Below are 23,121 nucleotides of genomic sequence, written 5' to 3' on the forward strand. Positions count from 1 at the left end.
ATGATCCAGCTTCACTTACAGCAGAAGTGAGGACAAGGGTTTTTTTTTTTTTTTTTATTATTAATCGCTGCAGTCACCTTTACTAAACGTTGGCAAGTTTCGCGGCTAAATGCGCTAAATGTGGCTAAAGTAAACAGGCTTGTCACTCCACAGAGAGAAGAGAGGGGCGGGGTGAGCAGAGATCATTAACATTTAAAGGAACAATCCATCAGAATGGAATGATTTTTGCAGAGCTCATTTTGACAAAATAAAAAACAAAAAAAAAAAAAAAAAAAAAATTTTACCAAAGTATATTATAAACTTTTCATTAAGACCCTAAAGAATCATATCAAACCTTTTTTTTTATATATATATAGAAGATTGAGTACAAACTCGCTTTGGATCTGTTTGCAAGACTATATGTTTTCATTACTGTTCTGTTACATATCAAGAAGTGAACAAAGCCTTGTTTGCTCAAAATACATTGTGCTAATCTCATCTCCTCTCAATAGGGATGTGCGGTTAGGACGCAATGGAGTCGACGAAATCAAACGGCATAGTTTTTTCAAGAACGACCAGTGGGCATGGGAGAACATCAGAGACAGTGAGTTTAGCTTCTGATCTTTTCTTATCTTTTTAAATTATCTCAAAATCACGTGTCTCATACTTTGAGTTACTCGTACCTTTTAAATCCCATTTATCAAGTCAAGTCAAGTCGAGTTATGAATGTATAAATACAAAATGATTTGCTGTAATCCTGAGTAGAGACACCAGTATACCAACAACTGAACTGATCTGAAATTGTACCTGCCTTTAATCATCCTTGACGTTTTTGTGCTTGTTGCATCATTTTTTTTGTTCTCTTTACAATGCACTACTGTGTTGTTAAATGTAGCTGCTGCCCCAGTGGTGCCGGAGTTAAGCAGTGATGTAGACACAAGCAATTTTGATGACATTGAGGAGGATAAAGGAGAGGAGGAGACGTTCCCCATTCCTAAAGCATTTGTAGGCAACCAGCTTCCGTTTGTGGGCTTTACCTACTACCAGTGAGTACTGAGATTCAGAGCAGACAGTCGGTGCTTATAGTCTAGATGTTTGTGCTAAATTAATCAATTATTGACTCTCTGTCAGGTTTCCTCGGGAACCAGCTATAAAGACAAGTGACAAACGCAGTTCGACAAAAGAAGATAAGAGTCATGTACGATAAAAAATAATCAGTTTCATAGCATTATAATAGTCAGAGTGTCTCTTAAACTGTGAGGATGACTGATTGTGTTTCTCTGATCTCTCAGTTGGAGAATCTTCAGAAGAGAATTTATCAGCTAGAAGAACAACTTCACAGTGAGATGCAGCTGAGAGATGAGATGGAGCAGAAGTGCAGGTGTTTATCTGTTTGTTTGTTTATCTGTTTGTAACCATTTATCTCTCCTTTTAAATCAAACACCTCATCCATCAACCCAAACCAATCAACAAATCTTCCATCCATCCATCCAAAACCAATCAAACACCTCATCTCATCCATCTATCCATCAATCCATCTAAAACCAAAAAACACGTCATCCATCCACAACCAAACACCTCATCCATTTATTGATCCATCACCAAACACTATATTCAACCGAATCCAACACCTCATCAATCCATCCAAAACCAAACACCTCATCAATCCAAAACCAAATACTTCATCCATTCATCAATCCATCATCTAAAACAAGATCCTGTAATCCTGTAAGCATGTGAACTCCACATCTATCCATCCATCCAAAACCAATCAAACACTTCATCCATTCAACCAAAACCAATCAAACACCTCATCCATCCACAAAACCAATCAAACGCCTCATCCATCCACCCAAAACCAATCAAACACTTCATCCATTCAACCAAAACCAATCAAACACTTCATCCATTCAACCAAAACCAATCAAACACCTCATCCATCCACCCAAAACCAATCAAACACTTCATCCATTCAACCAAAACCAATCAAACACTTCATCCGTTCAACCAAAACCAATTAAACACTTCATCCATCCACCCAAAACCAATCAAACGCCTCATCCATTCAACAAAAAAAACAATCAAACACCTCATCCATCCATCCAAAACCAAACACTTCATCCATCCACCCAAAAAATCAAACACTTCATCCCCAAAACAAATCAAACGCCTCATCCATCCACCCAAAACCAATCAAACACCTCATCCATCCATCCAACCAATCAAACACCAATCCATCCACCCAAAACCAATCAAACCATCCATTCACCCAAAACCAATCAAACGCCTCATCCATCCACCCAAAACCAATCAAACGCCTCATCCATCCATCCAAAACCAATCAAACACTTCATCCATTCAACCAAAACCAATCAAACACTTCATCCATCCATCCAAAACCAATCAAACGCCTCATCCATCCACCCAAAACCAATCAAACGCCTCATCCATCCACCCAAAACCAATCAAACGCCTCATCCATCCATCCAAAACCAATTAAACACTTCATCCATTCAACCAAAACCAATCAAACACTTCATCCATTCAACCAAAACCAGTCAAACACTTCATCCATCCACCCAAAACCAATCAAACGCCTCATCCATTCAACAAAAACCAATTAAACACCTCATCCATCCATCCAAAACCAAACACTTCATCCATTCAACCAAAACCAATCAAACACCTCATCCATCCACCCAAAACCAATCAAACACTTCATCCATCCATCCACCCAAAACCAATCAAACGCCTCATCCATCCACCCAAAACCAATCAAACACCTCATCCATCCATCCAAAACCAATTAAACACTTCATCCATTCATTCAAAACCAATCAAACACTTCATCCATTCAACCAAAACCAATCAAACACTTCATCCATCCAAAACCAATCAAACACTTCATCCATCCACCCAAAACCAATCAAACACTTCATCCATCCATCCAAAACCAATTAAACACTTCATCCATTCAACCAAAACCAATTAAACACTTCATCCATTCAACCAAAACCAATTAAACACTTCATCCATTCAACCAAAAACAATCAAACACCTCATCCATCCATCCAAAACCAAACACTTCATCCATTCAACCAAAACCAATCAAACACCTCATCCATCCATCCAAAACCAATTAAACACTTCATCCATTCAACCAAAACCAATCAAACACTTCATCCATTCAACCAAAACCAATCAAACACTTCATCCATCCAAAACCAATCAAACACTTCATCCATCCACCCAAAACCAATCAAACACTTCATCCATCCATCCAAAACCAATTAAACACTTCATCCATTCAACCAAAACCAATTAAACACTTCATCCATTCAACCAAAACCAATTAAACACTTCATCCATTCAACCAAAACCAATTAAACACTTCATCCATTCAACCAAAAACAATCAAACACCTCATCCATCCATCCAAAACCAAACACTTCATCCATTCAACCAAAACCAATCAAACACCTCATCCATCCACCCAAAACCAATCAAACACTTCATCCATTCAACCAAAACCAATCAAACACCTCATCCATCCACCCAAAACCAATCAAACGCCTCATCCATCCACCCAAAACCAATCAAACACCTCATCCATCCACCCAAAACCAATCAAACGCCTCATCCATCCACCCAAAACCAATCAAACACTTCATCCATTCAACCAAAACCAATCAAACACCTCATCCATCCACCCAAAACCAATCAAACGCCTCATCCATTCAACCAAAACCAATCAAACACCTCATCCATCCACCCAAAACCAATCAATCACCTCATCCATCCAACCAAAACTAATCAAACACCTCATCCATTCAACCAAAACCAACCAAACACCTCATCCATCCTACCCAAACCAAACAACAAATCATCCATCCATCCATCCATCATTCCAAAACCAGTTAAACACCTCATCCATCCACCCAAAACCAATCAAACGCCTCATCCATCCACCCAAAACCAATCAAAAATCTTCCATCCATCCATCAAACACCTCATCCATCCAACCAAACCCAATCAATCAATCAAATACTTCTTCCATCCATCCATCCAAAACCAAAACAACAGATCAAAACCATGGAAGCACAACATCCATCTATCCAAAACCAAACACCTCATTCAATCAGATCTAAACCAGACACCTAAACCATCCATCCAAAACCAAACACCATCAACCCATCTGTCACCAAACACCCTATTCAAACCAATCAAACACCTCAGCCATCTACCTAAAACAAACCCCTCACCTATCCAGACACAGTACAACAGTCTATCACGAGACCATCCAACATCCATCTTAAATCAAACTCTTCATTCAGCCATCCATCCTCAATACTCCGTCTACCTTTGCTCATTTAAACTTCCCTATGTCCAAACCAAATTTAAAATCTCACAGTAAAATCAGGACTTTGAAATCTGTTCTTTGATTTGTTTCCCCCTCAGGGCATCCAATACAAAGCTAGACAAGATAATGAAAGAGTTAGATGAGGAGGTGAGTAAAATGATTTAATCTCTAAAACATGAATGTGAATAATTACAGAGGGTATGCATTTTGTAAACAAGTCTCTAATAGATCTGTTAAAACTTGGGTTTCTTATTCTGTTGTCCTGCCATGATTCAGAGTAACCTAAGGAAGAGTGTGGAGGCCAACATGTCTTTACTGGAGAAAGACAAGATCATGATTCAGCACCGAGCAACAGAACATCAGAGAAAGGCTGAACAGGAGGCTGAAAAACGAAGAAATCTGGAGAATGAGGGTGAGGATTTGGTGTCTCATTCCAATGTACCATGGGGGTATTCCAGAAAGCAGGTTATGCAGTTTACCTGAGTAAGCGGCAAAACTTAAATAAACTTTCACAGTCATATTGTGTTTGCAAAGAGCAGCCGGACTTGTATGTCAGATTTATGTTGATCTGTAAATTAGCTAATGGAAACAGGACCATGGGCCTATCAGCCAAGTGCCATGTAGGTCATTATAATACACATTTCAATGCTCTGTTAACATGTTATAAGGAAAAATGAAAGATCCCCCATATTATGTCTTTAATTTCTAAAAACTTTAATTTCCTTTTTTCTAGTGTCTACGTTGAAGGAGCAGCTGGAAGACATGAGGAAAATGAGTCAAAACAATGAAAAGGTCACCCAGCTGCAGAACCAAGTAAGCTTATCAAGAACACTTGTGGAGTTATAAAATTTTAAGAGTTAGACAAGGAGGTGATGTACATTTAATATATGTACAATATATGTAAGTACTAAAAATTAATAAGTACTTGCATGTATATTACGTATTTTTACATTACGTATAAGCATGTGTGTGTAGGTATTATATACAAGCCGTTCTTGAGATTTCTTTAAACTTCACATACTGTGGCTCTATGGATCTTTTGTGCCACATGACACACAACTCACACAACTTTGTTCTCATAGCTGAGGGAAGCCAATGACCTTCTGCGGGCTGAGTCTGACACGGTGGTGCGTTTAAGGAAAAGCCACACGGAGATGGTAAAGTCCATGAGCCAGCTGGAGAGCGTGAATCGTGAGCTGCAGGAGAAGAGCCGCGCAGCAGAGAGCGTCAAACAACAGCTGGAAAAAGAGCTGCTTCAAGTGCAGACCACGCTAGACACAGAGAGACGAACCTGCAGCCAAGGCTCAGAGGAGATCAGAGAACTGCAAGGTAAACCCTGATTTGACTGATTTGCTTCCGTCTTGCTATAAAATGCTATAAAGCTTGAGTTGAAGTTATTGTTGTCCTAGAAGTTTGTCCTGTCTCCACTGATGATCTCTGGAGCTCAGTCAGAGTGATCAGGTTCTTGCCTGCCTGTCTTTCCAAGGCCATTCTCCCCAGATCCCCTGGAAGAGTCCTTTTTTGTTTTTAGCTGTTAGACCTTATATAGACAAGTGTGTGCCTTTCCAAATCACGTCCAATCATTCAAATTCACCACAGATCTACTCTAGAAATAGTGTAGAAACATCTCAGAATGATCCAGAGAAATGAGATGCATCTGAGCTAAATTTCAAATAATTTAACAAATGATCTGAATATTTCTCAATGTGATATTTCAGTTTTTCCTTAAAACTGTAAATCTGCAAAGTTGTCAAAAATCAGTTTTTTGCTTTGTTGTTTTGAATGGAGAGTAGATTGAGGGTAAAAAAAAAAAGCATAATTGGCCGTTCACACAGAACGCATCTTTGCATCTAAAAACATGAGACGCTGCTCTTAGGAATTGTTTTAAAAAAGTACAGCGCAAAATAAACAAAATCTGGCATAGCTTGCCCCGCCTCCAAGGTCTTATGATTGGCCCACTGTTGATTGATAAACGGCTCTGCGTGTAAAATTTGAGATCTTTTAAATTGAGAAAATGCTGCATTTTAAATTTCAAGACATTGCCTTTGCAAATATTGTGATGATCCAATGTGATGTAATTTCTGTTCTTGTCTCTATGAAGCTCGTATCACAGGTCTGCAGGAGGACAACAAGAACTTGAAACACAGTCTGTCTAAAGTGGAGCTGGAGAGGAAACAAGTGCAGGACAGATGTAACGTTCTTGAGAAGGTGCTATTATTTTTATCATCATAATATTAAAACTATGCACGTAATTTTGTAGATATGCATAAAATAATTGCCGTCTATTAGGGGTCTGTGACCTTTTGTACCAGTTTACATGACCGTAAATTACAGTGGTGGCCAAAATTATTAAAACACTAGTATTTTCACCAGCTAAAAAAATGGTTTTAAGTCAGTTATTTCTATCTTTTGCTGTAGTGTGTCAGTAGAAAATATCAGTTTACATTTCCAAACATTCATTTTGCCAATAATTGTAACAATCCAGTGAGATTTTTGTTTGTAAAACAGCCAGTGCTCCACACAAAGATCTGATCTCATGATTATCCAGTCTGTCTGGAATGACATGAAGAAACAGAACAAACTCAGACAGACTAAATCCACTTCAAGAAACCTACCTACAAAGCTACAGTACTGTTAAGTTTTAGGCACTTGTAAAAATGTGTGTAAAAATGCTGTAAAATGTGCTGTAAAAATTGTATCACAAATAGATTTTCTTTATCAGTTAACTTCTATTAACTAAATTAAATCAACATTTGGTGTGATCATCCTTTGCGTTTAAAGCAGTTTTTTCCCTATGTGCACTTGTGCATAATTTTTCGGGTAGGTCTTTTGAAAGGTCTAAAAAGTAACTAATTACGTTACTTTATATGGAAAGTAATGTGGTATGTTACTTTTGAGTTACAATTGCGTTACTTTTTAAATCTGGGCAGAGCTTGCTTGTTTTATTTTAATATAAATGGTTGTATTTTTAGCAAATGTAAAAGCCCTGGCTTTCACACCAAAAAATAAAATGAATAATGAATTTTAGTTTATTTAAAGTCATTTTTGCTTATTAGTATGGTTGAACTGGATCATCAAAGGTCAGTAGCAATAACATTGGTTAATAAAATGACATTAAATAAATAAAGGAAATCTGTGTTATTTAACATATTGTTGCAGGTTTTCATCATATTCTCAGTTTACATTTCACTGTTTTAATTCATTTTGATGAGTACTGAATCTGTTTTTTCTGAGTGAGATGAATTAATGCATGTTCACATTTAGTTTAGAAATACAGTAACATCATGTTTACACAACGTACAGAACACCTCTGTATTTCTCTCAACTTGGGGACAGGAGACTTGTCAGTCAATAAATGGGAAAACATTTACCAGTAACTGGCGTTACTTTTTAAAAAAAAAGTAGCTCAGATATTTTCTAAATCTAATGAATTAAAAAGTAATGCGTTACTTTACTAGTTACTTGGAAAAAAAGTAATCTGATTACGTAACTCGCGTTACTTGTAATGCGTTACCCCCAACACTGTTCCAGACAGACTGGGTGATGATGAGATCAGATCTCTGTGTGGAGCACTGCCTGCTGTCAGACTCCTTGTGCAAACAAAAATCTTACAACTAATGGCAAAATAAATGTTTGGAAATGTAAACTACTGACACATTACAGCAAAAGATAAAAATAATTGACTTGAACCTTTTTTAGCTGGTGAAAATACTGTGTTCTAATAATTCTGGTCACCACTGTACATTACCAATTTTTAATTATAGATAAGGTACGAAAGTTGTAACCACATAAAGGTACTGCCTCAGTGACAAGCTGTTGTAACCCCTAAAGCAATTTTTTTTTTTTTCTTTTCGGATTTTTTTTATTTTTGTTTTTCTGCTAGTGTATGAAAGTTAGTGTAGTTCAGAAATAGGAGCATGTCAGTTTGCGCCTTTGAGTTTTATGACTGAACTAACCAGTGTTTCTATGTTCTCTGCGTTTTAGGAGAAGAACAGTCTGGAAATCGACCTGAACTACAAGCTGAAGACTCTACAGCAGCGGATGGATCAGGAAATGACAGAGCATCGCATTACGAAAGCTCAACTCACAGACAAATACGAGTCTATCGAGGAGACCAAGTCAGCTGCTATGCACGGTATGTGTGCGTGCGAGACGTGCTGCGACCATCTTGCTGCGTGCCCAGACACCGTACGGCGTCTCGTTTCGCTGCGTGCCCAGACACCACCTCCAGGATTTCACGCTAATGCATATAAAACAGCAGAATTTATTTTAATAGCATCTTATTAGACATTACAAGTCTATCAAATAAGTTTAGAGAAAGTACTCCCTGTGTTGTTATTCAAATAAAAGTCTTGCTTTGCTACTTTGTAGCAGCTTGCATTTTATTTTGACTTGAAACTGAAGCATCCCTCTTTCTCTAAAAATACCGAACACCTCTCCTCTGTGCAGCGGTGGAGCAGAAGGTGTCGGAAGAGAACACGCTGCGGATGCGAGCGGAGAGCAGGGTGGTGGAGGTAGAGAAGCAGTGCTCCATGCTGGAGTTTGATCTCAAGCAGTCTGTGCAGAAGATGGAGCAGCTGATGAAGCAGAAGGAGAGGCTGGAGGAAGAGGTGAGCGTGAACCCACAGTTTGACCCCACACACCTCACTTAAGGCTAAAAAGCTTTGCTTGACAAAGATTACAAACCTCAAATTCATTGTCTTTCTATTTTTCTCCACTCTACTAGGTGAAGGAACTGCGGGTGCAGTTGGAGCAGGAGTCTGGGAAGCGTGCTCTGGCCCAGAATGAGCTGAAAAACTGGACGATGGAGGCCGAACGCCTGAAAGGATCAGAGAAGCAACTCAAACAGGAGATCAATGCGGCCCTTGAGAACAAACGCTCTGTTGAGTTCCAGCTGGCACAGCTCACCAAGTATGTTGCTTTGTCTCTTCTGCGCTCGAAATGGTCATGAATATACACTATGAATAGAGTACAAATCTATCTCCTAATTCTTTTTATTTTTTTTAAATAAGACTAAACTTAAAATAAGACTAAAATTATCACTTTTTTTAAAGTTTTCAATTTTCAAAATTTTCAAAAAATCATACATTATTTCAGGGTGAGAAATTACTTCAAAAAAGATCATGTGAACTCATTGTCTAAAATGAGAAAAGCAGTTCTGCTGTGGCTTTAATTGGACAACATTCAGTTGGTGAAATATAGTCGGTTTTACCGGACGCACGCACCTGGCCGAAGTTAACTTGCAATCCTCTTTTTCTGCCGCTCCAAAAGCGCCTCCTGCTGGCAAAGAATGAATTTGCATTTTCAGTCAGCCCGTCTGAGTTGTAAATGTGAACGGTGCTACCACACATACAGTGTAAGTCTGTGGGAGAAAGGCAGTCAGGCAAGACATAGGTTTAACTTGCTAGCAAATGCAACTTATTTATTATATATTTCGCTTGTCATCAGAAGTAATCTACTCTAGAGGGACTCCATTGTTATTGATTCGAAGTCTACTGGAAGTTAAGTTTGGGCCATAAAAGCGTGCATGCACAGTAATGTTTGTTTATGTTGTTGCCATTGAAAACGTCTATAGCAAAATGGACAATATTGCACATTGCAGTCATGCAGATATTGGGGGAAAAAAGCAGTCTTTAGCACATGCTATTGTTAGATTAAATTACATACTATAAATATAAGACAAAAACTCCTACTGGGGCTTTGTGCCCTCATATCTTGAATTTTAGCATCAAATTCTGCATCATAATCATCTGCATCATTGTAAGTTGACGTACAGGTCTGTGTGGGACAGGGTGCATTAAATGCATTGGTAATTTAAACATAATTTTTTCCATAATTAATCATACCAAAGTAGCAAGTTAAAGTGTACGCATTTCTATTTGTTCTGTTGGAACCCAGTTGTAACACTGACCTTTATAACGTCATTCATTGTTTTGGCTCTGAGCTTTACTCACAAAACCTATTACATCACTAAATATCTGAAATGCTTTTGTGTTGTAGAAATAGCTATTATTGCAGATTATGTTTAAAACCAGGCTAAAACTGTTGACTTCCAATATTTACACGAGTGGATTAAGGATTAGTCTCTGCCTGACCACAGCTGGTTAATCCTTCACCTTTCCTTGTTTTCGACTCTGTAATGAGGCATTTCAACAAAATGCCTAGCTTTGTGTTCTCTGCTTCAGTGTGAAATCATTACCCTCTTTATATTATCCAGGTTTACCGTATTGTGAGCAATGCATCGGTTTAAATAATTCTAAATAAAAAGAAAAAAGATTTGTCTTCATAAACTTTCATCAAAATATAAGCACTTGATTTTATCACTTTTGCTTTAAACAGTTTGGTTTACTGTTACAATGGACCTGCAGGTCATTTTAATGTTTATTTATACGTCATGCTCGAGTTGTGAAGTCTGAATGAATGTTGTTTGTGAATCTGAAGTCTCTGTTACTGACAGAAATGTATTTTCTCAGGCAGTACAGAGGAAATGAGGGTCAGATGAGGGAACTTCAGGACCAGCTGGAGGCTGAGCAGTATTTCTCAGTGAGTATCACATAATTGCTGGTCATACTTGTGTTTTTCCTCTTTCTTAATGTGGTGAAAAGCCCAGTTAGTCTTTCTTCTCTCTTTCTTGAAGTACAAATTTGCAACCAGACTTGAAATCACTTCCAATCTCATTTTCTCAATTGCAGCCACCTAATTCCAAACACACAGAGGTTCATTTGCTGTAATTAAGTCTTGAAGAGTCAGTTATCCCACTTGTATCTCAGTTACCAGATGCACGTCTAATGTGTTTCTCTCAAAACAATTCCAGTTTTTGTGTTTAAAACTATTACTGTTACACTTTTGTTTAAATATCTCAAGCTATGTTACAATATTTTTAGAACATTTTTTTTTAACTTTTGGAATTTGCTAAAATGATACGGAAATGAAACTGTAATAGCAGTGCAGTTGTATACAAATTAGCTGTTTCAAAACATTAAAAATTCAACGTCATTCATGCTATAAGGCCGGAAAATGGCAGTTTTTGAATTTGACCACATCTTTAAGATGTTACATTCTTGTGTAGTGTCTAGGTTTGCTTCAGTCGGTGTTACGTGGCAAAATGATTTGAATACTGATGAGACCACAGAGGAGGATTTGGTTTGCAAGCAAAATATAAGGACACCTGTTTGGTGCTATTGTGATATAAAAAGCTTCTTAATCCAAAGAAAATGAATATGTTGGTTTTCCTACACATGCAAGCATTTTTGCCATCAGTGAATTTAGTTCTTGCTTTGCACAGAAACATTTGCTGTACACAAAATTCCTTAATTGAAAAGCAAAATCGAAAGCATCCAAATCCCCTTCAAGGTTACCAGTAATACCAGTTTGGTTGTGAGTTTATATACCTATATTCCTTATTGTTATATACCTATTCCTTCCTTATTGTGATGTCCCTAGTAGTGTCACATCATATATTCTCAAGCCATGTTTTTTGTTTTTAGACACTCTATAAAACTCAGGTGAAGGAGCTGAAGGAGGAGATAGAGGAAAAGAACCGTCAAACTCAAGACGCTCTCAAAAAAGTCCAGGACATGTACTCAGAGAAGTAAAAGTCCTTCTCATCAATAATTAACGTTTGCAAAAGGGCTGTTTTTAAAAAAAATAATAATAAGGAACAGAGTATCTTGTGTGTTTGAAATGCTGTTTAGCAATTATGTTGAATGTCATCCTGTGAACTGCTTCTCGTGTTTTTGCAGGGAGTCGTTGTCTGCTCAGTTGGACCTCACCATGACGAAGGCAGAGTCGGAGCAGTTGGCCCGCGCGCTGCAGGAGGAGCAGTATTTTGAACTCTCTCAGGAGCACAAGAAAGCCACCTCACGGTACAAACAGGAGATCTCAGAGAAGGACTTGACCATCGGACAGGTGTGTGCCGCTATTAGTGAAGTACAGGCATCCTTCATTGAATAGGACAATGTAGGGCCCAATGAAATCCATTTTATTTTTTTCCATTTTAACTCTTCTGGATTCCACTTTGTAAAACTGATAGTTCCGGTTCTTGATTATGATTGATTGAGCCACGTTCAAAGCCGTTGTAAATGACTCTACAAACATACACCTTTGTTTACATTTGTTTGTTGCTTGGCGACCACTTTGTTGCAATCATAACTGTTTCTAAGGAACTACATTGTTTGGCGGAAGATTAATGTTTTTATTAATATCTTTAAACTTTATTTGCTCGGTTTTATTTTGTGAAACCTTACTACGTGGAATAACCATTTTATAAAAGCAATAAGCCCCGTGAAGCTGTGGTTTACAATGAATGTATAACAGCTAAGGGGGGTTTTAGGCACTCTGCTTCACGTTGTGTCTAACAATGGTCTTTAGCTGTTATAAATTCACTGTAAACCACAGCTTCTTGGGGCTTATTGTTTTTTTGTTTTTTTCCATTTTGTGGGTTAGGGATACCCGTCCCTAACTGATTTGTTTTGTTCAGAAATTCAGTATTATGTTCTTAAAATTTTCCGGTAATCAAATGGCATAAAACATTAATTATTATTATTATTTTTTAATCACAGAACATGCAGGATTCATATTTCAATGGCGTTTTTATATTCACTGACATTAGTCCATACCGCCATTCGATTTAAGTATACTGACCTACTTTTAAATTAACTCATTCAGATTTTGACACATTTTGTAACATTCTGCGTTACACTATAAATTCCATTTTCATGACTAGATTCTGTGATTCCGTCCACTTTTTCCACGGAAATCATAGCGCCCTAACAATGTCCATTAGTGTTTCATTACATTTTCAGTATCAGATCTCTATATTGTGCAAGCCATCTATTGTTTTAAGTCTTTATTGTTAACTCTGGTTATATGATGCATTTTCGCTTAGCTTGAGGAATCCAATAAAACCCTTACCAAAGATGTGGAGATCCTCAGTAAGGAGAAGACCGAACTGAACGAGAGACTCCAAGCTCAAGAAGAAGGTAATATTATTTCCAGTCGGTTAACTGGAAATGCACTTTGTGCATTATCATAACCTTTCTAATGTCTTCCTGTAGCATTTGCAGCAGGGAAAGAGGAGCTGGCAAACACAATAAAGGCGAATTACGAGAAGGCTCTTAATATAGAAAGAACTCTGAAGACCCAGGTATAACCACCACACCATACAGCATTAAAAACACTTTGCATAAATAATGCATGTTTATATAGGTATAGATTTGAATGTGTGAAAATCAACAAGATATGAGAAATAGGATATTTTTTTAATAGTCAAATACAAATGTAGACTAAATATAATGCTTGTTTTGGTATCATGGGCAGCATCTGACTTTTATTTTAAGATTTTCTGCTTTCATTTTAGTTTGAATTGAGTTTGAATTTTGTTTGGTGCTCAGTAAACTAGCTGGAATCAGCTACGCTTAATTTTTAAAATATACTTAGTTTCCATTAACATTTTTATTCCAAACATTACTTTCAAAAGTATTTTTCAAATCTGTATAGTTTTACCTACTATTTATATGCTGTCCGTGCATTTTCATGCTTATTAGAATTTCTGGTTGTTCAAATATAAGCGGCAAAATCAGAGTTTTGTCTTTTGTGCATTTGTGAGTAACACTATTTGTCTTGCCTATTAAAACCGAACCAAATCATGCAAATATGTTTCACAAAGTCTGAAAAGCTCTGTAATAAAACATTTTAGTCATTCTGCATCTTAACATCTCAACATGTCACTGCAGGCGGTGAATAAGCTGGCTGAGATCATGAACCGGAAGGACATGAAGTTGGACCAGAAGAAGAGAGGCAGCACCACTGACCTGCGCAAGAAAGAGAAGGAGAACCGTAAACTGCAGCTGGAGCTCAACCAGGAGAAGGAGAAGTTCAACCACATGGCCATCAAGTACCAGAAGGAGCTGAACGAGATGCAAGCGGCAAGTTAATGTTTATTAGTGTTTTCATAAGTAACTCGCTTTGTTTTTTAGTTTTTATCATTGATGCCAGTCAGTGGAAAATGTTGTTTTGTGGTAATTTTGACCAAGAGAGGATTTTCTTTAATGTTGTTGCTTTGAACTGAAATATACTGACTTTGCTCACACAGGGTGTAAAATATACAGATAGTGTACTCACCCCCTTGTCATCCAAGATGTTCATGTCTTTCTTCAGCCGTAAAGAAATTGTTGTTTGAGTTAAACATTTCAGGATTTTTCTCCATACTATGGACTGGTACGGTGCCCAAAGTTTGAACTTCCAAAATGCTGATCCCAAATGCGGTTGTAAACGATCCCAGCCGAGGAAGAAGGGTCGGTTATTTTCATTTAAAAAAAAATACTATTTAAATACTTTTTAATCTCAAACGCTCGTCTTGTCTTTCTCTCCCTGAACTCTGTGTATTCTGGCTCAAGACAGTTAGGGTATGTAAAAAAACTCCAATCATATTTTCTCCCTCAACTTCAAAATTCATTTTAAAATCATCCTACATCGCTGCAGAAGTTCTGACCCAGTCTTTGAAAAGTGAACATGGAAAAAGATCGAACATCCTTAACAAAAAAGGTAAAACAGCGATACAGGACGATTTTGAAGTTGAGGGAGAACATGAGATGAGAGTTTTTCGACATACACTAACTGTCATGAACCGGAACAAAAACAGTTCAGGCAGAGCGAGATCAAGACGAGCATTTGACATTAAAAAGTATATAAATTGTATTATTTTTATGAAAATAACCAATCGTTTTGCATCTTCGGCTGGGATCGTTTACAACTGCATTTGGGATCGTTTGAAGCCGCATTTAAACTGCATTTTGGAAGTTCAAAATGCTGAAATGTTTCCCTCAAAAAACAATTTCTTTATGGCTGAAGAAAGACATGAACATCTTGGATGACAAGGGGTGAGTACATTATCTGTCAATTTGGTTCTGGAAGTGGACTTCTCCTTTAATATGAGCTTTTGCACCTTAGTTTTTGATTGAACTTTGCCAAAGTTATCCCAAAATAAAGCTTTTCTTACTCCTAAATTGAGGTGCAAAAGCTCAGATCAGTAAGGCCTATGATCAGTCAGTTCCAAAAAGAATTGCTAGATCTGTGCTAATTAAAAAAGAAAATGAGTTATGCAACCAATTTAAAAAATTCTGGTCATTTTTAATCATCAGGTAAAGGATTTTCAGCGCAAGGTTTAGTAATTTTAGCTTGTTGTTGTCTATTTGCAGCAATTAGCAGAGGAGTGCACGTATCGCAACGAGTTGCAGATGCAACTAGACAGTAAGGAGAGTGACATTGAGCAGCTTCGAGAGAAACTGAATGACCTGCAGCTCCGCGTGGACAGCTCTAGCATCACCAGCCTGCAGCCAGACGAGACAGACAGTAACATTGCTGGTAAGGATGTGCTTACAAAATATGAACATTTCTGTTAGATAGAAATCTCAGGTAAATTAAGGTGCAGAAAGGTTGACAGTCACTTTAATCTGAATCGGTATTTGGTTAGATTTTGTAGAAACTGGAAAGCCCACAATAGCAGTTAATTCTGAAGCTTTGGCCACACGTGAAAGTACACGTGTGCTTGGGACGGATTTAAAATCATACAGTTCCAAAAAACATGCAGAGCAAACAAAATACAGAAAATAAGAACCGTTTTTTCAATTTACCTATAATTCATAGTGTACACATACTGCATGTGTAACTTTATGCATCTCATTCTTAAATGTATTTGAGCTGATTTATCCAATCAGCATGCAGCATTGTCAGAATGCTTGCCTTTGTTATTATAATGACACCTATTCGGGTAACACTTTACAGTCACCTTCCTTGGTTAACCTTAGTTAATGCATTAACTAGCATTAAATTATGATGAGCAGTACGTTTGTTACAATGTTCATGCATTTTTGTTAATATTAGTTAACAAAAATACACCATTGTTAGTTTGTGTTAGCTCAGGTTCATTAAATAATATTAACAGATGCAAATTTTGATTTAGAAATGTTAGTTGAAAGTAACATTGTGATTAATGCTTTAGAAGAATATTTCATCGTTCATGTTAACTAATGTAATTAACTAAGGAAGTTTATTGTAAAGTTTTACCTATGTTTACTTTTTTTTTTCATCCAGAGTCAAATAATTTAAACTTTGCTGGTCATCATTTCATGAATAAATTTCATTGAAATGCTTTTTTGTTATGTGAAAATATATTTAAAAGTTATGCCTGCATTTTGTTTGTATTAGCTAGGCATTTCATTAAAAAAACCTTGGCTATATTATTTGTGCAAGTGAATGTCGTTTTGTTAGTGAATATTTATCAGGTGTGTAATTATAATATTAATTAAATTTAGATTTCCAGTAATGCTTTCGATTAGGGAACACATTCACTATTAACTAAGACTTTTACCTCAATAAACTCACTTAAACTCAGTTCACTTCTTATTTGATGGTAAGGTAGTTGTTGTAGTTAAGATTTAAGGGATTTAATATATGGAGAATAAGGCATTAATATGTGCTTTATAAGTACTAATAAAGAGACAATGTGCTAGTTATATCCATGCTAATCAGTAACTACTTAATAGTAAATAGTGTTCCCTAATTAAAAGTGTTGGCAGACTTTCTTCATGTGCACATAAATTGTCTTTATACTGCTGTGATGATAGAATGTTTCATGTTATCGAGTGGTGAACATGCTCAACGACTGCCATTGTGTGTGTTTAAAGTCCTCTCTCATCTCTCGTTCTCCCTCATGTGTAGTCGGTTCATCTTGCTCTCCTTATCTTTCTATCTCCTTATCTTTTTCCTCTGTGAGTAACTTCAAGATTGGGCTCCTGTTATGCCTGGATTGTGCTCTTGGGTGGCATTTTGTTGCTTCTTATTCCTTTTTTTTTATTTTGATGAACACATTTTACTTGTGTTTTAGTGATGCCTCCGAAATAAGCTACTCAGAGTGTTTATAACGATAGAGAGAAATGCTGAATGAGTTCAGATTCAATACTAAACTCCTGAAATTTGTGAAAAATATTTTGCTAATTTAAATCTTTTTATACTAACCCTACTCTGAGCACCTTTCAGAGGTGTTTTATATAATGTCACACTCTTTTAGTGTGTGTGTGTGTGTGTGTGTGGTTTTACTCTGAATTCCTATTGGCCTTGGTTAAAATTTTAATATGTAAATATGCTAAAGAACCTGACTTCAAATAGCAAATTATGCACTAGGGCTGCAACAACTAATAGATACAATTGATTATAATTGATAAAAATACTTGAATGAATCTGATTAATGATTATTTGAGTCTGTGCTGTGCCTGGAAAATATGCGCTGCTCACTTTACAGTGGAGAATAACACTTTTTTTTTTTTTTTTTACAGACAAAATGCGTATGACATATAGCAGAGGACATAATGTGAGCTGCTACGGGAAAAAGTTAAAGACCCAAGTTAAACATGCCAAACATGTGAATGCTTTATTTTAGCACTTTAAACAAACTAAATAAGCGTATAGTTGAATGTAGTTTGTTGTGTCAGATACAAGTGCTTTTTTTTTCTCAGTTGCATCCATATTTATAAATGTTAGAAAGTCACATGATTAGTTCCATTTAGCAATACAGACTAGTCCTGAAAGTGACTTACGTGAACAAACGTGCATATGCACGTCAAACAGACAGAGCACGCAATAATTATGACTTAATAATATGTACAACCTATGTTAATACAAACATGTTTATATTATGCAAAAATGTAAGGCATTAAACAGTTCAACATGTAATGCAAGTAACTGTATTTTTATGAGCGCAAACTCAAGATATAGACTCAGTCATGTAATAATTGTAATAAAAGTTAAAGTTTATTAATTTAGCATAAGTGTTTTCAATCTCAGCGTGTATGGATTATTCCTGGCTCTGTTAAAGGTTGAAAACTTCTAATTTAGCAGATGCTTTTATAGAAAGAGAGAGGAAAAAAAACCATTACATTTGTAGTAATTGAATCAGAAATGTTGGCACTGAAAATGAAATATTCCCACATGAATAAATATGATATCTAATTGAATTAGGAAACTAGTGTCAGTGCCCAGCCCTGAAAGACGTAATTCACCATGGGTTCCCTCGAGATTTTCCGAGGGCTTTTTTTAATTCATGACTAAAAAGGTCTGTGGTGAATATAAAATTGATGATACTTGCTTTGCTCTATTCTGTAGCAGATATGTTTATTTTTTAAGGTGCATGTTTGTAGTATGTCATGGTTTATGGTGTATCGTCAGTTTATATTTACCACAGACCTGATTTTATTCAAGAATTGAAAAAGTTCATTGTTTTGGCTTCGGCACTTGTGTACATTGACTGTATGTATGATTTGTTTATCTGTTGCACTAGCAGCATGTTCACTACAGAGTGAATGACATTAGCAGTCACAGTCGTAGTCACACAGTTCATGCATGTTTCTTTAAACAGTTCCTTTGTCACCTACCTGTATTTTCCACCAAGTATGCTTTTAAACCAGTAACATTTTAATGTAATTGCATTATAGTTTGGTTGAAGGGCAGAATTACAGGCTCCTCGTCACTTCAACTTGAAAACAACATGCTCTGTATAACTAAAGTGTTGCGTTGATCCAGTTACTAATACTGCTAATACATGATTCATTCATAGTTTTATGCACAATTTCAGTCCACATCGAAAGATGTCTGCATAATCGTTTATTGAAATATAATAAATTGCTTCACCACTAAAACTTATGACTGACATCCCCTATTAGTCTATTCGTTCATGTTAATTAACAGCTGCTGTTGTGATGTTTTGAGCAATTGTGGAGCGTTTTTATCATCCAGTTAATTGTTTATCGATAAAATACATGCCTGCCCTTTTTTCCTTTTTAGTTTCACTTAGAAGCATCATGGAAGTTAAAATGATATGTGAACGCTGAAAGTCAGCTGCATGGGATTTTAAAACTACAGCCTTGTGATGTGAGGCAGTTGTTTTAAAGTGTACCTGGTTTACGCATGTTAGCTTTTTGATTTTTATGGATTGTGTCACAACCTTAGTTTGATTTTCCCAGATGACCTGCATGTCTTTTTCTATTGTTGTTTCAAATTCTGGCTTGGATTTAATGCATTTTATTTATCTGCAGAATCAAGGCTTGAAGGCTGGCTTGCCATACCTAATAGGGCTAATATAAAAAGATACGGCTGGAAAAAACAGGTAAGACTTGCATGAAGAATTGTGTGTTAAACTATTATGTTTCTGTGCATTTGGACACGCATGACTTACTCTTTTCTAACAACTGTTTTTGTTTTCCTCAGTATGTTGTGGTCAGCAGTAAAAAAATTCTCTTTTACAACGATGAGCAAGACAAGGAGCAGTCCAACCCTTCTATGGTACTAGATATCGAGTAAGTATCCATGGATATCCACATTAACTGGCCATTTTATTTATTCTTGTATATAAAATTGAATAATTTCCCTTTCTGCCATTTTAAATCTTTTTCTTCTCAAAACAGCAAACTTTTCCATGTGCGTCCTGTCACGCAAGGTGACGTTTATCGAGCTGAGGCTGATGAAATTCCAAGAATATTCCAGGTTTGTTTCTATTTAATAAATGTAGTGAAATCTCCTGTAATGATAATGATATATCACAAGCTATGTTTCATCTCCATTTTGGGATGATGCATAAAAAAACACTGGATGGAAAGACCAGGATTCTTTTCAATTCCAAAAATGTGCATTAAACTTATGCTCTTAATTAAGGTAATGCAGTTTTTTAATTTAAAAAAAAAATGCATGAACTACAATGGAAATGCATAAAAATTCCTTGATGTGCATCAAAAAAATGTGGCTTTGTTCAATGGGATGGTGTAACTGGACTGAGCAGTAGACCGATCTCATTGCACAGCATCTGAAATGTTGTTTTGGTAATTCTGAAATGTCTAAATCAAAGTCTGCTGTCAAAGTGGTTCAGTATAAGGCTGCGTGTCCAACAAAGCATATTTTTTCCAGAGGCCAGCATATTTTTTTCAATTGTTTTCAGTGGGAGCACTGCCTGGAGTGTGCTGAGCACTGAGCGTCTTTTTAATGTTGAACGCTCAAGCGTTTTTTTTCCTCAGTGCCAAGAGTTGAAGAATGTTCAACTTTGGATAAAACACAGCATTCATCACTGTTGCTTTTTAGTCAGCTAACCAATCACAGTGGAGGAGGGGCAAGACTAATAAATGAAAATGAAAAATAGTGCTTGGAGAAATAATTCATTTACAATGTATCATATTACTTCAAATGTCATTACTCGAATGTATGATATGGTAACTGTTTTTGTTCTTTAGATCCTGTATGCGAATGAAGGTGAGTGCAGGAAGGAAGCAGACCTGGAGAGTGTTCCTCAGGGTGATAAGACCAACTGCTTGCCCCACAAAGGCCATGAGTTCATCCCCACCCTCTATCATTTCCCCTCAAACTGCGAGGCTTGCTCCAAACCGCTGTGGCACGTCTTCAAGCCTCCGCCGGCCCTGGAGTGCCGCCGATGCCACGTCAAGTGCCACAAGGACCATCTGGACAAAAAGGAGGATGTTATTGCTCCTTGCAAAGGTGAGCCACCAGCAGAAAATACTTCTGTGTTTGCTCTCATTATGTTTTTTTTTTACATCTATACTTGACTGAAACGTACATAAATTATAGAACTGCAAAATTAGATGTGCCTAAAGGAATGGTTCACCCAAGAAAGGAAAATTCTGTCTTCATTTACTCACCCTCATGTTGTTACAAACCTGTATGAGGTTCTTTCTTCTGTTAAACACAAAAGAAGATATTTTAAACAAATGCGTGGCCAAACAGTTGATTTTAGCCATTGACTTCCATAGTATGGAAAAAATACCATGTACCACTTGGGATGTGCTAGAAGGTCTACAGACAATTTTCAGGAAAATAAAACAACTAATAGCTTGAACTAATAGCGAAATGGGCTATACAAATCATTTTGAATTATTAACTGTTGTTTTAAAAAATATATATATAATTTTGTATAAGTTTATTACTTATTTTTAGTACATTTTTTAGTGAAAAATTCATCCAGTTGTTTCATTGTTGTTGTCTTTAGAATAGTAAACATACTGTTTTTTTGTTTTTTTCACACTTTATAAATGAGTCTTACAGTATGGCTGTAGGATTAGGTACCGTTCACATTTTAACCGGTATGGTACCTGAAATTCGGTGCCGGTACCGAACGGTACCTGTTTTCGGTACTTTACTCGCTGTATAATAACACAAACATTTATTTTGTTGAGAAAATAAGCCTAAAACTGGTTAGTTTGTTTGAGCTTTCCCTCTTTTCCTCCCTTTCCTTCTCTTTTAGATAGCTTGTAAAAGCACTGTGCGCATTTTACTTTCACTTTCAAATTAGCGGCAATTTGCCATGGATTTAATTCAAGCAGCAACAAAATACAACGTCAAACTCATTTTTTATTAACAAAACAAATAAAAATACACCATGTTATATGCCTAATATAAAATATGATATTACTTAGGCTACACAAAGTTTAAATAGCCTAGGTGTACAAAACTGAAAATCAGCGAACACTGTGGAACCAAATAAATAAGAAACATAGTGTGTTCACACTTGTCATGTTTGGTTCAATTAAAATGAGCTCTGGTGCAATTGCTCTGTTAGTGCAGTTCGTTTCAGAACGTGTGAACACTGCCTTCCAAACCCTGGTGTGCACCAAACAAGCAGACCAAGACCGCTGAAAAAGATGGGTCTTGGTCCACTTCTAAACTAACTCTGGTGCCGTTCGAATGATTTTTGAACACAAGTATTTTGGGCCAAATACTTCTAAACAAACCAATTAACCAAAGTAATGACAAGATGCGACCCTATGCGACTTGATTTCACGAAGGGAACAAGGGGTCTATCCAAAACAAAATGAGCAGAGGGCAAACGTGGAGCAACAAGAAGGTGAAGTGCCTTTTATGAGTTCTTCGTGAGTTTGCAGGTGGTGAAAATAAAATCATGAGCAACAATGAGCATGCTTAGTCCAGCAGACGGCATTAGGTGTGTTCGACATAAAGTGGTGATGAACTTGATAGACTTTTTGCGTTTTAATATTCACAGAAACTAGTCTATATCACGATTTGAATTAAGTGAGGGACCTACTTTTGATTTATTCAAAAATTGACAAATTCTGTGGGCGCTTTACAGAGCAAATTCCATTTTTATAAATGGACTCAAAACCATATGGCTGTAGAAATGTAACCGCACTTCAAAACATTAGGGTTTGTCCTGTGTTTGAACGAGTTCCAAGGGTGACATCATGTCACATGGTCTCTCTGTACGCGACCAGATGTGCTCTCAGGTACTGAAAATTGGTACAGATTGATTAAATGATTTACTGATGATCTAGCTCCAGTGTTATTTTATGCATGTGTGCACATTTGTGTATTTTCGTGTGAATTATGGATCTTTGTCATCATCAAAAAACTAATCTGCAGCAAAACGTGTATGTGTGAAAATGTCGACACTCATATATCATTTTGTTCTTATTTCTCAGTTAATTACGATGTGACATCGGCCAGAGACATGCTGCTTCTGGCCTTGTCCCAAGACGAGCAAAAGAAATGGATCGGTCATCTCGGCAAGAAGATTCCCAAGACCCCTCCTTCCACTTTCGCAAGGGCGTCTCCACGCACCATGTCCACCCGCTCCGTAGCAAACCAGTCCTTCCGCAAGAACCCCAAAAACATGTCGGGCAAGCCAAGGTAACCACAGCCACACAGTGTCACACTTCACCTAAATCACATCTTGCATTTAGAGCAGAGAGGGTGTGGGAAGTGCTTGATTG

The 23,121-nt window shown here is 36.9% G+C and overlaps 1 protein-coding gene and 1 long non-coding RNA gene across 3 annotated transcripts in view; one reads left to right on the top strand and one right to left on the bottom strand.

Moving 5' to 3' along the window:
• The window catches only part of rock1 (Rho-associated, coiled-coil containing protein kinase 1), a 68,432-nt gene that overhangs the window by 41,096 nt on the left and 4,215 nt on the right, over positions 1 to 23,121 (top strand). For both annotated transcript variants that reach the window (XM_051126438.1, XM_051126446.1), the window contains exons 9-32: positions 492 to 583; positions 875 to 1,025; positions 1,111 to 1,177; positions 1,272 to 1,360; positions 4,438 to 4,486; positions 4,616 to 4,751; positions 5,073 to 5,152; positions 5,422 to 5,668; positions 6,441 to 6,547; positions 8,324 to 8,474; positions 8,789 to 8,949; positions 9,066 to 9,250; positions 10,813 to 10,882; positions 11,827 to 11,930; positions 12,082 to 12,247; positions 13,227 to 13,320; positions 13,396 to 13,484; positions 14,074 to 14,265; positions 15,538 to 15,703; positions 19,429 to 19,499; positions 19,601 to 19,689; positions 19,798 to 19,876; positions 20,614 to 20,875; positions 22,831 to 23,038. In XM_051126438.1, the coding sequence (XP_050982395.1) occupies positions 492 to 583; positions 875 to 1,025; positions 1,111 to 1,177; positions 1,272 to 1,360; positions 4,438 to 4,486; positions 4,616 to 4,751; positions 5,073 to 5,152; positions 5,422 to 5,668; positions 6,441 to 6,547; positions 8,324 to 8,474; positions 8,789 to 8,949; positions 9,066 to 9,250; positions 10,813 to 10,882; positions 11,827 to 11,930; positions 12,082 to 12,247; positions 13,227 to 13,320; positions 13,396 to 13,484; positions 14,074 to 14,265; positions 15,538 to 15,703; positions 19,429 to 19,499; positions 19,601 to 19,689; positions 19,798 to 19,876; positions 20,614 to 20,875; positions 22,831 to 23,038 (3,105 nt within the window). The remainder of the gene's footprint in view (positions 1 to 491; positions 584 to 874; positions 1,026 to 1,110; positions 1,178 to 1,271; positions 1,361 to 4,437; positions 4,487 to 4,615; positions 4,752 to 5,072; positions 5,153 to 5,421; positions 5,669 to 6,440; positions 6,548 to 8,323; positions 8,475 to 8,788; positions 8,950 to 9,065; positions 9,251 to 10,812; positions 10,883 to 11,826; positions 11,931 to 12,081; positions 12,248 to 13,226; positions 13,321 to 13,395; positions 13,485 to 14,073; positions 14,266 to 15,537; positions 15,704 to 19,428; positions 19,500 to 19,600; positions 19,690 to 19,797; positions 19,877 to 20,613; positions 20,876 to 22,830; positions 23,039 to 23,121) is intronic.
• On the bottom strand, positions 2,316 to 3,839 carry LOC127175424 (uncharacterized). The gene is made up of 3 exons (XR_007828987.1): positions 3,584 to 3,839; positions 3,065 to 3,095; positions 2,316 to 2,762 (listed from the first exon to the last, which is right to left on the bottom strand). It is a non-coding gene; the product is annotated as an uncharacterized LOC127175424 (long non-coding RNA).

The sequence above is a fragment of the Labeo rohita genome, chromosome 2 (genome assembly GCF_022985175.1).
Source record: "Labeo rohita strain BAU-BD-2019 chromosome 2, IGBB_LRoh.1.0, whole genome shotgun sequence".
Taxonomy (NCBI): domain Eukaryota; kingdom Metazoa; phylum Chordata; class Actinopteri; order Cypriniformes; family Cyprinidae; genus Labeo; species Labeo rohita.